Here is a 19,103-nt window from a genome sequence, read left to right as displayed (position 1 = left end):
CACACGTCCGTCTTGTTTCCAGTGTGGTGCCTGGTAAGCTTGTTGTTACCCGCTGAGACTGAACGTTGACCCAGCACATGTGACATGAAAGGTGGGATTTGAGCTTCCTGAACAAATGTCATATGAGGGAGGTGACCACCTGTGAAGAACTCACACGTTCAGCTTCATATTACACATTCTTTGAAATCCTCATCAGAGGGAACCACTTGTTTTGGGGCCCAGATTACGGATTAATTATCCATGGCTGCACAACATCATACAACTGGCCTCTCCTCTGCTGCCAGTCGTTAATTACAGTCAGTGAAAATCAAATCATGTTTGCTTTTATTTTTGAGGGATTGGTGGCCATCTGTCACGTATCTCTTTCCATCTTCATTCAATCCATCTTTCTTACTTACAGCAACGAATAATTTCAGGGTAACTTTTGCTTAACTTGCAGAAATCTACATCGGCAACGGTTCTTTGATTCAATGTCAGACGATCGGTTGTGTGCCACACATATTATACAGTCAGTCATGATCCCCAGAGGATGTACCCTTTTAATTACTAATGGACATATGGCCATGAAATTTGATGTAGACATTTATGTTCACCTGAGGATGAATCGTAACGGCGAAACCCTGATTCTTCATCTGGTGCCGTTATCAGGTCAAACCTAAATTTGTCCAATACTTTGGATTATGACCAAATACTAAAACTAATCACAGTCCCTTCAGTCTCAGCTATACTTTTTGTTCAGCACAAGTCAGCAATTGTTAGCATGCTAACATGCTAAATAAGATGGTGGACATGGCACCTGCTCAACATTGTTTTATACACATTTTCTGCATTGTACTGCACTCCACATTAGCTTCAGTTAAAAAGAGCTGGAGTTTGGTGCTTTGTATACATCCATACCTGCCCCAAAAATGCTAATTCTAAGCTAACCATCACAATCAGAAAAGCAGATTAAGATTTAGACTGATTTAACTGTTTTTTTAAGGCACTTCTGAAGATTTTTTTTTTTACAATAATATGAAAAGGACTAAACTGAACTGTGCATTTATAGAACAATGGATTTATGTGACTGAAAACTTTTAAATGATCCAACATGGCATGTATGTTTTTCTCTTCTCTCTTCACAAGAATAAAGCATGTCATCTCTGCATGAAGGAGCAGACCTTGTGTTAGACAGGACATCATCTGAGTCCTATCTGAGAGAGGAGAACACAGCTGAGTTGAGCTGATAGAAGAGGTTAATGAGCTGCAGATGGGTCTCCCTCCTCCACACACTGAGGCCTCTGTCATCCAGAACTGGCAGACTTACTGTACTCTGCTATTGTTCCTCCATCAGCACCTCTCATTAGTGGACGGTCATGAATAAACTTCTATTCCCTCGCAGAGACAAACAGGGGTTAACAAAGCCTCCATGTATCACATCAGACATGGCCATACGAGTGTTTTTGTATGCAGTTGGCTTCTTTGATGTAAAGGAATTTCTGGCTGTTATGTCAGGCAATGAGGACTGGGCCACCCTATGTACTGTTGGGGAGTTTAATCTACAGATATGCATAAAAACAGGCCCCTTTTAGCGTTGTGATGAAGCATTTTACAGCTAATCTAAAGGCTTTTTACCTTCTTTAAGTAGAATTTTCGCAAACACATTAACGAACACTAAATCTTTCAGTTTATCACAAACATTGAAAAAATCAAAATCGCTGTATTTGGAGATAAATGGTGTTTGCTGGACAGGAAGGGTATGAAAACCCTTATGAAAATGTCACGTGACATGCATGTGAAAACAAACTGTCCCACGTGAACTGGATATTTTCACAAGTCACATATGAATGAAAATTTCTCATGTGAATTTTACCTTTTCAAATGGTAAATTACAAACATTCACATGTGAGTCTTTTTTTTTTTTTTTTTACATGTGAATTAGAATTTCCAGCCGTAGATTGTATATAGATTGTAGATGGTATTTGCCTCTGTGATGCTGTGGCAAAGTTTTAAGCTGCATTAAATCAAATGTGTAAGTACCTCAAATTTGGTTACATTCCACCACTGCATAGGTGTTTGTCGTTTGGTGTCTGCTCTACTCAAGTGCTCCAGTTAGTCATGAGAGTGTGAACGTGAGCAAGCCTTATTATTTTCATTAATTACACCACACCTGCGCTTTTCCTCATGTCAAACGTCAAAATGTCCTCTGAATAAAAGGCAAATCAATCGAGGTAGCAGAGGGCTTTAAATAGTTAAAATACCTTCTGAAATTGTCAAATTAATATTCTTAAACGCGCATCACTAAATTACATTCATAAAACTAATATTCAAGTCCTCAAATCCTGAAAGATCTTTCAAAATGCTGTCTTCACTGGGAGAGTATGACTCAGAGGATCAACACCTCCACCTAGTGGCTCCAGTCCTCTGCTGTCATGTTACCTAAAGTCTGGCGGATAAATGAAACATTCAGTGTCAGTCAATAAAGTCGTTTCATTTAAACGTCTGTTGGTTTAGAATCAGAGGTGGGTGAAACTAAAACCTTCAAAACATGATCTTAATTGTTACACTATTCTAACACTAGTCTCACTGGCACCCACACATAACACATCAATATGTTTTAACTAAGAATAACACCACATTTAGTCTCCTGTGATTACACACTGCACAACAAAGAAGTAGAAAAAACTTAGATGAAGTATACATAGTATATTTGTATTCCTGATTTATTTATCTAAGGTGTACTAAACTTAAGTTGTGCTATTTTGAGACACTATTTTTTTTGTAATTAAGTGAACCAAAGTAATTTTAAAAGTAAAAAAGTAAAAGTACATATAATTACATTACCCAAGATTTTGACACATTTTACAGTTATACAACATCTGTTCATTATACAAGAAATATCTGTTTGACATACTTTAATATATAAGTATTATTCCAAAAAGAAAATTTGAGTAAATCTAAATTATGTTCCAAGAATGTCTAAATTAATTATAAATGAGGTTTTTTATTTATCATAATGATTCTACAAACCAACATTTCATTGATTTCAGGGTCTGCTGCCTTTTCACGCAATAAACAAGCAGAAAACTCCTTTTAAAAATCTTTACTCTGATCAAGCGAACACAACAGACAACAGTCTCTTCTCTCAAGAGACGAGGAATCATAAGGCACAAAAAAATACATGTCGGTCTACATGCAGAAGGACAGTTGATGTTTTGTTTTACTTTACAAAGAACTCCTTACACATTACAATGCACCAGTGAGTGTTGACAAAATGCACATGAACAACACAGCAGCGAAAGCTGTGGAGTCCCTTTTGGGCAACAGTTTCATCCTGTTACTTTCATTAGTCGAGTCACATGACCTTTAACTGAAATAATGTGCACATCTGCAGAAAATATGGGGCATGCCACATTTGATCCGGCATCAACTATTTTAAAAAAAAATTTTTTGCTGACAACCGACCCACATCCTCCAGCTTCCTGTTGTTTGTTCTGATGAGGAAACAATGTGACCGTCACATGACTGACTAAAACAGGAATTGTGACTACACAGACAGTTTATTTTACTAGTATTGCATACATAAACTTCACATGCTAGTTGAGTTGTGTATAACTGAAAGCACAGATATACTGGAGCTTTTTACTGTGACTGTTTATTGAATGTGCTGTTTTTCACTTTCTCTTCACTTCTTTGTTAAAGCTGCTTTACATGTGTGGATTGGCCCATGCTGTAGTTTAAGAAAGAATTAATTCATTTTAATCTATTACCGTACTGTGGTGTCCTACTTGGTTTGATTTCTTGATGCAAATTAGAGCTGCATCGATTAATTGGTTGGTTGATAGAAAGAAAATTATTTGCCAACAATTTTTACAATCAATTAATCATTTCAGTATTTTTTTAAGCAAAAATATCAAATATTCGCTGGTTGTAGCTTCTTCAATGTGAGGATTTGCTGCTTTTCTTTGTCATTTATGACAGTAAATGAAGAGTCTTTGCATTTTGAACTGTCGGTTGGACAAAATAAGCAATTTGAAGACGTAACTTTGGGCTCTGGGGAACTGGGATTAGCATTTCTCACAATTTTTTTACATTTTATAGACTAAGTGATTAACCAAGGAAAGCTGCTTTCAGCGTTGTCGTTAATTTTATCTCTCACTTCTCTCTGTGCTGATTTAAAGTGTCTGTATTTGTTCACAATAAAAATAGAGAATTAAAATCACTTTACATAAAGAAGTGTTTTAGAAAAGCAGCATTATGTCTATATTTGCAGTGCACAGCAAGTCACAGTGGGCAAACAGAATGGACTAAACCAGGGCAAAGTTCATCATGACGTTAATAATAGTGATCAGCTTGTTTAAATTTGTGGAGATAAACACTGATTCTTTCTTAGAAAAGTGCAAACAGAATAAAAATAAATCCCACATATTTTGTCATCATTGTCTCTTTTTTTGGCATAAAACTTCTTTTTAAGGCATCAGGAAGTCAGTTCACATTTACATTAGTGTACTGGACAAATATACAACATTTTGATTGATTATCCAGAGAAGTAAAGGCAGCCTGATGCTGGAAACTACATCTAAAAGAATTGCACTAAAATGCCAGTTTTTAGCAAATAAATGGGTCAGTGAAGCAACATTTAAAAACAAACTGCATGAAATACTTCAACAAAAGTGAAGGCACAAACAGTGCTTTTTGGAAAGTCGAAGCTCCCTGTTTGAATTAGTTGAAAATAAAATGTAAACATTAATGATCTGGAGGTACTGATGTGCTGACGTGATTGAATTAATGACAAGGTATTATGTACTTGTAATGTAGCCCTTTGTTTCCAGTAGTTTCCTCAATAGTGTCAAAGGTCAGAGACTGTTTGCAGTCCAAAGCTGGTTTAAAAACAAGTGATAAGTGAAGAGACTCAGTGATAACACACTTCATTCCCCTGTGATTCTCTCGGTTGTTCAACAAACTTATAGTTTGCAGGAAGTGTTTCCTCTTTACATAAAATCCTCTAAAAAAAGAAATTATATATATGTACATATTGTTCAGGCTGATCCTTTTTAGAAATGTACCATGAAAGCAATTAAACACAGATCTGTTGTCGTGCTTCCTTTGACAATAAAACTCCAGAGTTGGGTGCAACAGTGCGTCAGTAAACCTACTTCTTCTTTTCTTGTGAGGACAGTTTGTCTTTCTGTACAAAAGTCATCCATTAACTTGTGGGATCTGCAGTAGTTGGCACAAAGCATCCAGGTCACATGCTGACAGATGTGCCAACTGAAAGATGACTTGTTCTCAGCCCAGAAATGTCAGAGCGGCCATGATGCTGAAGCCCAGCAGGATGAAGAGCACCTTGAGAAGCTGCTTCCCAGGTGAGTTGAGCTCATGTGGGAGGATCTCCAGAAAGGTGATGTACACAAACGTCCCAGCGGCAAGCCCCTCCAGGACAGCCTGGATTAGCGCTCCAGCTGCTAGCTGAGCCTCCATCACACTGATGCCGATGGCGATGCCTATAGGTGACATCATGGCGAACACGCCGATGTAAGCGGCCACCCATAACGGACGCACTGCGCTCTGGACCAGCTTCACTGACAGGCTGAACACTATGATGCTCTTGTGGACGAGTATAGCGATGCAGATCTCTAAAACCTGGAGAAAACAAAGAAGTTTTATGGTTATTTATAACTCCTTCAATAGCTTTTACATAATGGTCAATTAAGAAACAGCCTGCAAAAATAACTAACCCTAACCCAACAGTAGTAAATATGGTTGAGTCTGTATATGAAGCCTGAGTCCGATTTTAGTGGGTAAACTAATGAGTGTGGCAGGGCGAGGAGGGGTGTTTACATCACTGATGCTTAGTGCTCACATGCAGTCAAAGTTGATGGACAGTGTTTCCTTGATGTCAAACTTTTAATAGGATGATGTCGGTCATATTTTTGTGATATGTGAGCACGGCTATTCTCTGCTGCTGCTCGACTTGGAGGTGGAGCATGAACATTCTCACGGAGGTTTCCTGTGTTCTAGTTGTTTTGAATGCACCAGTAAGTCCAGTTATTTATTTAATTAGCTCAGCATATGGCCTAAACTGTCATCGTGCATAGTATGAGCAGGCTTCCAGTCGTGCTGCCTCGTAATCCAATTTTGTAATAACAGGCCAATACAAAACTAGTCAGCCCCTCCCACGCATCATACCTACATCAGCTTGCTTTTTCTAGTGCTGGCAATGTTGGCAATAGAGGATTTATCCATATCGCCTACTGCCAGTGGGTAACTTGTTTGTTAATATACGTAAGTACTATAAAAATGTGTTGTATAAGTCAATAAATACAAAAAAAGTTTATTTTTGTTGTTATATCTCTGTCTGCTAGTTGCTTGTTTGCACCTGTTACCATCTCCAACAGTGATGTGAGCGTGTACTGACCACATCCTTTCGATGATACTGCATCACTACAGTCTACAATAGAATCAGATCCATTAAACTGAAGTGTGTTCTGCATTTAATCCACAGCATGGCACACTTAGGCGTTTTAATATTTTATGTCTATTTCGAAATTGTGTTTCCTTTGTCCTACCATTATGATTCTTTGGCATCTTGTTGGATTTTAAGTTTCACTTCATCATGACATTTCTTCGGTCCACCTTGAAAATGTTATCTCAATTGCAACGGCATAAATCTAATTAAATTAAGTTTATATATATGTTCTATTTAATTAGTTAACCATCTAATGTGTACTTTTCGAAAGAGCGAAGTAAACTTGCTGAAAACACAGAAACAACACACAATTACATATAGATGCAAAGTCTTGAGGGAACACTGAAAGTATGCTGACTGCTTTGGCAGTCTTGTGACCAGAAGGCAGAAGATCAGACTCGCATGACAGCAGGATTCCTTCCTGTCAAAGCGTCCCGAAGCTATAAACTGAAACCCTGCTTTCTTCTGGCTACATGAGAGCTCTATAAATACGATTCCATCTTTATTTGTGCAGCACTTTTCCATGACAAATGTTTGTCTTGACATGTAAGATAGCGAGAAGAACCAGAGAGATAGCTTTAAAAAAATATATGATTCTTTAGAAGAGTGGGGGAAAAAGGAAAGTGCAGAAAACAACAAATGCTATATATTAGGAATTTTCAGACTCTGAGACTGAGGACTGTGGAGAGGTTGGAAAAAGGTGCTCCCTCGTCCCTTTACTTGCTTAGTTTCGTTTAATTCCTGGATGCCTATGGGATCATGATTATGTTATTTAAACCCAAAGACCAGTGATCCTTAACTAATGGCCCACTGAAGGGTGCATAGTGGTCACACTGGGAATGTTTTTGTTTGTTGGTACCATTAATAAATGTTTAATAGTGTATTTTAATAATGTTTGTTTGATAACTGGCCCCTGGCCTCTTGTCATCTTTCAAAAGTGGTCCCTGTGCAGAGAAAGCAACTTGAGTATCCCTGCCAGAGACACTGAGTAGTTGAGCTAAGATAGCCTAATATTTCTGTTTGACATTATGTTTACCAAATGCATAAAAAAGGTCTGTCCAACGGCCTTCATTGGTTTTTGACTCCGGGAAAAAATCCGCTCATCTCTTTAACCAAATCACATACATTCAGGCTGTTCTATCTGATCTACTTATGATAACTAATGTGATATTTTTTCACTCACATTCCCTGAGCATCTCCTGAAACTCTATGGAGTATTTATTTGATCAAGCATCCGTGGGACGTGCTGGAAACTAGTCCGATCCATTGAGGCACCATCGTAGATTGGACTTGGCTCTGACCCATCGAGTCATGGAAACAGAAATTCTGGAGTGAATCTGTGGTGTCTGACACCAGGGCATTGGTGGCAGATTCTTTGAGTCCTATCAGTTGCTAGGTGGGGCCTCCATGGATTGGTATTGTACCGGTGTGGGGAATTTGGAGGATGGAGTGGCTCCCTGTTTCTTCTACGATAAAAGTCCACACATGACCCTTTTAACATCAGCTGAAGTACTTTTTGTCTTCTTACCTTTGAGTCAGTGTTCTGCAGGCCGATTGCAAGACCCTCAAAGACCGAGTGGAGTGAGAGGGAGAGGAAGAGCATGAAGGAACGAAAGGGGGAGTGAGCCTGATGGTCAACATGGATGTGGTGGCCGCTGCTCTCCAGATCAGGACTTGTTCCGTGACTGTGACCGTGACCATGTCCGGGTCCATGTCCATTTCTGTTGTCTGATATCAGGGGCGCCCTCTCCTCCGGATCCCCTCTCATCTCTCGACAGTTCAGGACGATCCTCTCCAGGATGAGGACAGTGAAGAAGCCGGCAGCGATGATGAACTCTGGAAGGGGGAAACTGATCTGTTTTGAGACCAATAGGGAGAGATTAGTCGGTTTGCAATATGATAAAGAAAACAATTAGAGAACAGAGATTGTAAATACATTACAGTACAGTATGTCTACTCAGTCCCACAGTGATCAAGGAGAGAAAATCTAAAAATGCCATGTAACTGGAATAGCAGCTTTATTTTAAAAAATATATTTTTAGTCGTAACTGTTGATCACTCGTTACTTTACTCTGTCTTTTTTGGTCTTTCATTTTTTAAAGAATAAATACAGCAAGGGTTGGAACAGTATGAGAGTTTCATGGTACAATAACCATCTCAGAAAATATAGTTTCATGACATAAGGATTGATTGTTATTACCTCCGCCAAGAAGGTTAGGTTTTCACCCATGTACATTTGTTAGTTGGTTTGTCAGCAGAATTACACAAAAACTACTGACCGATTTCCACAGTGTACTTGTGTAGAGTCTAAAGTAAATTATCAAGTAATAAACACCAAACATTCTCTGGTTACAACTTTTCAAATGCGAGGATTAGCCTCGTTTTATATTGTTAAGTGTTTTATATCATTGTGAATTGAAATTTTGGGGATTTTGGACGGCTGATTAGACTGAACAAGTAATCTCAAGAGGTCAACTTTGACATTTAGACTAAATGATTAATAGATTAATCAAAATAAATATTAAATGATTCATTTACATTTAAAATAATAAAACAAAAACAGTTCAGACATTGAGTTTTGTCTAAATCAGTCCATACTCAGACATACCTCCACTTTCCGAGCATCCAGCTCGCTGTTGATGTCTGAGAGATAATCTGGAATGATGTCGAGCAAACATGCCGCCAGGAAAACACCTCCAGCAAAACAGCTGATGAGACTCAGAACTGTGCGGTGGGTTTCTGCAAATGAAAACATGAAACATGAACCTACTAGAGACAAAATGCCATAAACTGCAGAGCAAATGTTCCAATTTTAGCCTAAATTATGTGTTACTCTGAATTTGTGCATTTTTAAGAAAAAAATTACCCTGTCGTGATTCTCTGTGTGAATTAATGGGTCATTTCATATTTCAAACTTGCCATTATCACTTGGTTAGATCGAAAACATTACATTTATGACTGAATTAGTTTATAACTGGAGGGTTGATTGTCCATCTCAGAAATGACACTCAAAATGAAATCACTGCCACTCCTTCCAAAATTTGAATAACTGCTGGAAGATCATGTGACACATCACGAGTCAAAATGACTCAGGAGAACATTAAAACTCACAGAGGTGTGACAGAGAGAAATGATACTTTCACTTCCAGTTAAGAAAGCAAAAGTTCACCAGCGATAGACAAAGCCCTGGCTTGTTACATACATAAGATCAAATGTATGTGATCATGTGTTAAGCAGGCTTTAGGCTTCAGGCTTCATCCCTGTCAGGTGACTCCAGCCCAGGGGAGCCAGGAGGGTTTATTAATGGTAATAATGAACTTAAACATGACAGATTAAGGTTGACAGTAACAATGTAATGGTTCAAGAAATAGTTAACAGTGTAAAAGGTCATTAAATAAGCCATATGGATAATGTCCTGGGTAAATACAACATTAAAACAAAGAATCCTAAAGAAATGTTGTTTTTTGCTCTTAATGCTGGTTGTTGACTTATAATCAATGATCCCTCCAGTCTACTACTACCTTATTATCTCTTTGTCAATGGTTTCTGTGTCACAGTTCATAAAATCAATAGCAGTTAATTGCCTTAACAACACTATCTACATTTTAAAGATGAGATTCAATGAGACAGAGGGCTGGTGAGAGCACTATCTACAGACCCTGTTCCTTTCGCTAATCTTGGGCGGGACCTTTACGCCGAACTTCATTCAAACTTCTAGTGATTTAAGAAGAGCTTGTTTATTCAGTACTCTTATCAAGCCGTAGACAAAGAACGAAAAGTGCACGTGATCAGTGAATTTCACTTTGTAATTCGGCATCGGACTAAAGCAACATCAAAGTGACACATGTGAATTATTCGCCATACACCACATTTTCACTGAGATTTGAGTAATGTTAACGTCCCATCTTCACTAAAGGACTATATATATTATAACCGCACAGTCTACTATCATACTGAACACCGTGCTAACGCTAACAGCTGCTTATATTTTATTAACGTGCTCTTACCTGTCCCGGTTGTGCCTCTGAACCATTTGACTCGAGCAGGGATGAAACCGAAAATCAAAGTTAAAAGCAATAAGCCGATCAGAGCGCCTATTTTCACCTGCAGCAGATAGTCCATTTTGTGGCTCAAACTGTCAGTTTAAAAATTAGATTCACTCCTTAACTGTACTATCATTTGATTAGCTAGTATTAAGCAAGCGGAAGCCTGCTGACCGATACGAAGATAGGAGCAGAGGAGCAGAGGAGCAGCCTCCCGTGTTGTTGTTTGGAAAGCGTCTGAGTGCTTCTGCTGCTGCTCAAGCTACGGCGGCCGAGAGAGTCAAAAACAGTATGGAGGGGGAAAACATGAAAATGGCGCCCCCACCTCATTACTACCCTGTTCAAAGTGTAATTAGTCAGTAGTACTGATTGTTTATAATATTATTTTCTTTCTTTTAATTTAATCAGACCCTTTATAAATACTCACAGGTCTCACACACTGACTAAAGTCAAAAGGTCAATTTAAGGGGATTTCTGCTATACTTAAAGAAGCACTATGTAGTTTTGGAGAAGAAATTCAAACTCAGAAATGTAATATTTACAATACTAATAAGGTAATAATAAAAACTCTAAATACATATCTTTTCCATAAGTGAATAAACGAGCTGTTCTCAGAGGAAAATAAGGTCCCCAGAACACTGTTTGAAGCTAGAAAAGTGGCAGGGTCCGCCACATATAAACCAAGTCAAACAGTATGAAACTGTGTTGTCCTTGAAGGTCAGTTTGTTTATTCAGTCATGAAAACAAAGAGGCATAAAAAAAATCACTGAATGAATTTCTTCCCCAAAACGACATATTGCCACTTTAAATGATAAAAGACCAAGCAAACAGTAGTTCATAGTCTTTTGAAGGTGGCAACTAGTGATTATTTCAATTGTCGATTAATATTTAGATCTTTTTCTCTATTAATCGATGAGTTGTTTGGTCTAAAAAATGTCAGAAAATGGCGAAAAATGTTGATTAGTTTTTCCCAAAGCCTCAGATGACCAGTGTTGTAAAAAAGTCCCCAAAACTCATACTTACATGCACACAAAAAATAAAGATATGGTGTTACAATATTAAAGTGAATGTCAAGTGTAGCACTTGAGTAAAAGTCTTGAAGTTTCTGGTAAAAAATATACTTGAGTTTAAAAAGTGAGTTAAGTATCAAAAGTGCAAGTAAAAGTAAATTATACATATATTTATATATCTGTATGGACTGTATACAATGGTTTGAAGGTATTCAGCATGGAATCTGCAAAATAAATGTGACTACAGTTATCAAATACATTTAGTGAAGTTAAAAGTAAAATACTTGCCTCCAAAGGTAGTCGAGTGGAAGCATAAACGTTGCAGAAAATATCAAAGAAATGTATTTAAGTACAGTACTTGACTAAATGTAATTAGTTACTTTTCATATTGAAGTTGATGTCCCTAAACATCTTGCTTCATCCACAATCCAAAGATGTTCAGTCTACTCTCATATAAGAGTAAAGAAACCAGAAAATATTCACATTTAAGGTGATGAAATTAGATCATTTTTACTGTTTAAAAAAAATACCTTCTTTGTAGCCTTATATCACTTCATGTAGAAACTAAGTCAGAAAGTGTTTTTATTCAGAATAATATTAATCTTATAGGTGCAGTGTCTTTGCTAAGTTTTGGGTAAGAACTGTCTGTTTTATTAGAAACTAAAACTAAAGATTGTGTCCATCACTTTGCCTAATAAAGGTGTATTAGAAATGACCAGCAGATGGCGCCCTGGCACCAAGCTTCCCCATCTGTCACTACACTTGAGGATGAGGAGTTGATGACGACACATTCATGCGCCGGATATGTTGACCCTCAGAAAACTCAAATGCTGATGTGTTACAAGTAATTCCACCGCTGATAGACTTTAGAGTTTGATTTTTGATGCTGTGATACAACAAACGGAGAGGAGCGACGGCGGGTCACAGGTCGATGTCAAAGAAGAGGCAGTGGAAGAGATCAACAGCAGCGGGTCAGAGAGCCGATGGCGGTGAGAGAAGCTCACACATGCAGCTGCAGCACTGGCACACTGACATATGAGTCACTAACCCTACATTTACTACTACGTTACAATTATAAGTAATATAATGTGATTTATGTCAGCTTCTTCTACAGACTGAACGTTTCACAAAGCTGAATCAGCTACGACACGTCAGAACGGTACACAGCTAATCTGAGCAGGTTCAGACACATCCAGACTTTAGATTTTGTTTCATACTAACTTAATTAAACATTACACGTTGTATTTACTGTATACAACCGTGCAACAGGGTACTGCCATGTGAAATAAACAACCACATTTATATCTATCTATTGTAAGTTCAATATGTGTCAGGATTTAGTAAGAATGGCTATTTTTGTATTTCATCTTCACTGAAAAAATTAAAAAATGATGATGTACCAAACAAGCATGTCCCCTCACATCTGGACATTATGATTTGAAGACTGGGGCAACTCTGTAGTGCCACAATGCTTCATTTATTACAGTGTAAGACATATTGTGACAGGTACAGCATGTGACACATTCACTTCCTGCAGTTCACATATTGCAAGTGGGTATATTGCAATTTCGATAATATTTTGATTAATTGTTCAGCCGTACAATGTATTGTTTGAATGTATTTAACTAATTTTTACACACAAGAAAGGGGGTCTAGAGTTACACATTTTACTTTATTTACTATATGTAGAAAACTAGAATGGCGCTCAGTACTGAGCCCCCTTTAATTCAATCAAGCCTAATCCCATATCTTGATAGTATCACTTTATATTTTAAACCGCTCGTAACCGCTTAAAGGGGCATTATGTAGTTTTGGAGAAGAAATTCAAACTCAGAATTTTAATATTTATAATATAAAAGAAGTAATAATACAAACTCATGAATATGTATTTTTTTCCCATAACTGAATAAACAAGCTGTTCTCAGAGGAAAATAAGGTCCCCAGAACACTGTTTGAAGCTAGAGAGGTGGCAGGGTCCGCCACATATAAACAAAGTAAAACAGTATGAGATTGTGTTTATTCACTCAGGAAAACAAAGAAAGTTTGTTTATTTTGTTTGTGTAGGCATTAAAAAAATCAATCGGTGAAGATCTTTCCCTCCTGATTGAAATTTCTTCCCCAAAATTACAGAGTGCTCCTTTAAACATAATTTAAGCACACCAGGATCCACATCAGATTATACTCACTCGTAGATACCAGCCACCTAAATACTCCTTATACTTTTTTTTTTTTAATTAAGATCTGTGCATTATTCCCTGAGAACTTCACAAAAAATTTGGAAAAACACGCCGCTCACAATTTTACAGAAATTGAGAAAAGTAATACCTGGATCCGTTCCTTTATCACGTTCTTCACCAAAAGTTATTAGCATCTATTGTGGGCCGAGAACCATCCTCAAAGAGACAGGGGTTAAAAACACAATAACAAGACAGAAATATTCAGTCAGGAACATACCACCGAAAGTTTCCAGTGTGGAAAGTTAAGTGAGATCTCAGTTATTGTTTTTGAGTGGAAATAGTATGATTAATGTCAGATCCATTTACTGCCTTCAGAAAGCAGGAGGTCTGTCAAAGTACCATCAGAAAGGAATGTCTGAAAGGCCTGTTTTGCACCTGCTTTGACTCAGAAAGCATTGATTGGTTAATATGGTTGAAAAACAGCCTGATATCACCAAAACTGATCTCTGTGTTTCACCCAACAGCCCAAAGGTAAAGTTGGCACAAAGGGAAAGAAGCAGATCTATGAGGAGAATGAGGCAACGCTGAAGTTCTACACAAGAGTCATCCTCGGAGCTAATGTAAGAACATCAACGCTGTGTTTGTGTTTCAGTCGACAGAAATGTTTAAATGTCAAGAAGATGGATGCTGCAGTCTTTGGAACCAGATAACGTTTGGCATTTTTGCTTCTTGTAGATCGATTATCAAAATAGTTGCAAATTTGTTTTCAGTTGATCGACTAATTTATTAATCACTTAAACGTTCCTGCTCTTCCTTTGCAGGCAATATATGCTGCCGTAAATCTTTTGGTTTTCTACAGTTCGTCTACATTTTGGACATGGGTGAGTGTATTTTTACAAGATGATTTAATATACAGATATCCACATATCTAATGTAATTTCCTGTGACACCAAACCCTTCCTGGGCCTACCCTAAACCTTGTATTCCTCCTGTAGCTGCTGCTCATGTTTGCACTAGCAGTGTATGTCGGGAGCTACCGCTCCATGTCTGCTATGGCCAAGCCGGTGTTTGCTGAGGATGGAAGTCTCCTGGACGGAGGAATCGACTTAAACATGGAGCAGGGAATGGCAGAGTGAGTCATCCCCAGAAAACAAATATATTGGGAAGAGAAAGTCCGTATTTAGTCTACGTGCACTGGAGAAACAACATGAGTAAACACACAAGTGAAACTTTTTTCACAGATTATTTAAAGTGGTTGATTAAACGTTCACATTCAGACAATATTTCACTGGGATTAACGATGCTGGCTTTCATCTGAGAAATATGGATCCAAAATGACAATGGACTATTATTTACACATTGTATAAGATGGAAAAACGTCTCTATTGCAAACCCTGCAACAAACTATTTTTGAACGCCATTTCACTGCAGGGGTCAGGGATCTAACCACCAGTCTGATTAGTGAACAGCTGCTCTGCCATCCCATGTACTTCTCGCTCCACACGTCTCAGTTTGAAGTTGTCAGAGCTGTAATGCTTGAGTACTTGTGCATGCACTTTAAAGCAGTTATCGCAATGTCTTATTTTACAATAGAACTGCTCCTCTTATTACAACGTCCTGGAAGCTTCTTGCTGACAGCTCACAGCCTCTGTAGTTCCATATTTAGGATATTTTATTGAAACATTAAATAAGTTGAAATTACATTTTCATGAAGACCACATTTCGCCTGCCTGTGAAATCTGAGAAATAAAAGTAAGGAAAATATCTTCTCTTTTTAAATCTACAAATGAACAAATTCTAAAAATGATTACACAAATTTGTGTTTGTGACACGATGTAACTGAATTTTAGCTGGTTCTAAGGAGGGTGAAAAGACGTCTTAGACGTTCAGACTGAATATCTACGGAAGCCCTAAAGGGCCATGCATTCATACATTTTATTTCCTCCGTTTTCCCGTGATAACGAGTTAATTTCATTTGTTTTCTCGAGATCTCGAGTTATTATCTCGAAATAACAACTGCCGTTTTCCCGAGATAACGGGAAATTATCTCGAGATCTCGAGATAACGAAACTTTGTTTTGTTTTTCCTGAGATAACGATATAATTAATTTGAGATCTTGAGAAAACAAAACGATAGTGTAGTATATTAAATCATTGCAAGAAACATCATTCGGTGTAGCAATGTCAGAGGAGCAGGAGCATATCGATCACCGTGTCACATATCTTTTCAATCAAGGCCTGACACAGGCTGAAATAGCATTATGCCTTGCTATTACAGATAATATACACATTAGTGTGCATAATCTAAAAAAAAATCTCGGAAAAACAAAATTTCGTTATCTCGAGATCTCGAGAAAATTATCCTGTTATCTCGGGAAAACGGCAGTTGTTATTTCGAGATAATAACTCGAGATCTCGAGAAAACAAATGAAATTAACTCGTTATCACGGGAAAACGGAGGAAATAAAATGTATGAATGCATATTTTCATCTTAAAATATTGTTTTTGGTTTGTTTTAATGCCATTTTTAACATTTTTGAAAGTCTTATCTCAGTGGATTTGTGTGCCCATGTAAAGCACTTTGAATTGCCTTGTTTAAATGGTACTATAAAATGATCATTTATTGTGTGTTTGTTGTGATTTTAGGCACCTGAAGGACGTCATCCTGCTCACAGCCATAGTACAAGTCCTTAGCACCATCTCCTCTTATTTCTGGTATCTTTGGCTGCTGGTAAGAGCTTCTGCAGAACACGTTCTCCTATTAGTTTGCTGTTATATTTCTGTGATTCATGTCTCATAATTTGATCTCGTCTTCTGTGTGTGTGTGTGTGTCAGGCCCCGGCCAGAGCCCTGCACCTGCTGTGGGTGAACTTCCTGGGCCCCTGGTTTATGGCAGAAAGTCCGTCAGCACCAGAAGAAGTGAATGAGAAGAAGCAGAGAAGACAAGAACGCAGACAGATGAAGAGATTCTGATGCTGCGGAGCAGATGGAGCAGTATTTTTTATACACAGAATCTAATATACAGATAGTGAGGGACTCGTAAGTTATTTAGGAAGAAATTTTGTTATTGAGTTAAAGTCGATCCGAATCTGATACTGTGGGATCTTGTTTTCCATGTTTGTTTTCTTTCTGCTTTCTCCTGTAATCAAATCTTCTCCCTAAATTATGAAATGAAATCTTCCCTATTTAGATAATGTCACGGTCCAAATATCATTTGTCCTCATGCAGAGATTTGAGAGTTTTACTGTTGCACAATCCCATCACACTGCAGATCTCCATCAGATATTCTCGTGGGAACGACCCTCCTATACAATGACAAAGTGAGTCAAAACCACAGCCGGCTGAATTTACTCTGTCAGAGCTGCTTTCTGTCATGCCACGTCTTTTCCTTTTATTTAATTTTATTGTTCAAAAATGTAACAGAATTCATCGGCAAGCCTTCATTACAGAGCCGAGATATTTTGTTCGAAAGCTGTTCAGTCTTATCTCAACAAGTTTTGCAATAAAAGTTTGATCATTATATGTTCTTCAAGAGGTTTTATTTTTGTTGTTGTGAGAAATCCTCAGTGTGCCTGTTGTGTTATGCCTTCAGTCATGACTTAAAGTAATTATTTTCCATTATCCGAGAAGGCTGAATGAATTAAATTGGCTGGGTCCACCTGAAAAGTTCTCTGACATTGTGTAAGTGGTTATAATGTAATTCTCATAGAAAAGTTTAGACTTGTAGCCTCCTATATAATGCTGAGTTCATTCCTGTTTTTCAGTATCTTAATTCATATTTTGTTTTCTAAAACTTTGAATTATTTTTACTTTTGTTGTTCCTCCATATTCATGTGCAACTAATCATGTCTTCTGGCCATCGTTTTCATTGGGCAATATTCTGACAGTCCACTCATTCATAGAAATGAAAAAATTCATTGGAAGTAATAACGGTCCTGACATTTGTATGACAGCATGAACATTTAATTGAGAATACATGGGCACCAATTGCCAGATTTGTTTCATGGCAATCAGCACGAATGTGAAATAAAAACACAAACTGTATTACTGCATTTTAATTTTTACTCTAATAACACGTGACATTACACGATTAATGAAGTCAGGATTGTACGCTCAGAGCTTTTAGCAGTGAAAAGCTATATGACATCTTAAAAGACTATCAAGGTTTTTTCATATTTTAACCATTTTAGAGCTGCAACAAACCAATATATTCATAATCAATTAATGTGTCAATTATTTTTTCATATCTATGAAAAACCCAAAATCTAATTATTTTGCTTGAAAAATTTGTATTTTTATTCATTTTCTGTTGATACAGTGTGTTGGGAGGGTGTTGTTGATCCAGTCATGTAGTCCTTTAATTTATCTGAGAACAAAAAGTCACCAAATCTGGAAATTTGTGGTTATAACTGGACAGTGACATGCTTTGATTAACTGTAAGATACTGTAAGACCACAAAAATAACACATAATTTAGTCTTTTAAAGGAACCTGATTTCATTTTCTGGCCAGTATTTGAATCTAAAATGAATTCCCATGAGCCCTGCAGATGTGAGCACTGCAGCCTCCTTGGCAGCTCCAGGTTTCAGAAAGCAAACAGGTTGTTTTTAAATATGAGATGTGGACACGTTAATTAAGATGAACGTCGCATTAAAGTTCAGGCTGCAGAGCTTCACACATCATCACCTGTCCTTCCTCAATGGCTCTTAAATCTGCTCACATATTTGGGATTAGATCTTTATTATCAGATATGACAAATCAGCGTTTAGATGACAGTTTAATCCCATGATACCGAAGAAACGTCGACCGCAGCTACATTCAACATTTGTGTTTCCATCCGGTGAGTTGAGCCTTGTCCTCGGGGGGGAACTGTTGTTTATTTTCAAGTCTTCTAAGTGACTTTATACTGTCTATCCAGTGTTGACAAAGTGTATTCAGTGATTATGTTCATGCTCAGACTCCAAAGAGAGTGAGTGGGCTGGCTAAGCCCAGATCTGCTCCCGATATAATTACAGATTTCTCATTATTATTACATTCATGCTTACCCAACTCAACAAGCTACGACCTGCAGGCTTCTGGTTTGAAGGAGAATCTCTGCGATGGTGTGAATCCTGTTAAAAAAGAAACAAACCAGCGCCGAAGCTACAAAGTTTTTCTTAATCTAATACATGCAGGAATTCAAACAAGTCTTTTTACTTTTCCTGAAATGTCTTTATCCCCACAAGCTCCTACAAAATGACTGCTTTTACTTTGCCCTCCTTCATTCCAGCCCTGTGGTCCTATACTGTCTCTATTATAGGGTTATAAACAAAGTAACCAAAATTAGAGCAGCACGGCATCCAGTTGTCAAGGCCAATCCCAGATGTGGGCTTTGAGAGGGACCATGCTGCAGTGTAATTTAGCGCTGGGGACACTCGCTTGCACGTT

General features: G+C 37.7%; 2 protein-coding genes across 2 annotated transcripts; one reads left to right on the top strand and one right to left on the bottom strand.

Annotated features, from left to right (window-relative positions):
• Positions 1-3,067: 3,067 nt before the first annotated feature.
• Positions 3,068-10,739, bottom strand: slc39a1 (solute carrier family 39 member 1). The gene is made up of 4 exons (XM_073464333.1): positions 10,456-10,739; positions 9,057-9,187; positions 7,977-8,303; positions 3,068-5,622 (listed from the first exon to the last, which is right to left on the bottom strand). The coding sequence occupies exons 1-4, from the start codon at positions 10,568-10,570 to the stop codon at positions 5,269-5,271; spliced, it is 927 nt and encodes a 308-aa protein (XP_073320434.1). The 5' UTR covers positions 10,571-10,739; the 3' UTR covers positions 3,068-5,268.
• A 1,526-nt stretch (positions 10,740-12,265) lies between these two features.
• tmem208 (transmembrane protein 208) lies at positions 12,266-17,197 on the top strand. The gene is made up of 6 exons (XM_073464367.1): positions 12,266-12,490; positions 14,203-14,298; positions 14,500-14,559; positions 14,674-14,810; positions 16,324-16,408; positions 16,513-17,197. The coding sequence occupies exons 1-6, from the start codon at positions 12,485-12,487 to the stop codon at positions 16,648-16,650; spliced, it is 522 nt and encodes a 173-aa protein (XP_073320468.1). The 5' UTR covers positions 12,266-12,484; the 3' UTR covers positions 16,651-17,197.
• Positions 17,198-19,103: the final 1,906 nt, after the last annotated feature.

Source organism: Pagrus major, chromosome 4 (genome assembly GCF_040436345.1).
Source record: "Pagrus major chromosome 4, Pma_NU_1.0".
In the NCBI taxonomy this organism is placed as follows: domain Eukaryota; kingdom Metazoa; phylum Chordata; class Actinopteri; order Spariformes; family Sparidae; genus Pagrus; species Pagrus major.
This window is presented reverse-complemented; position numbering and strand designations above follow the sequence as displayed.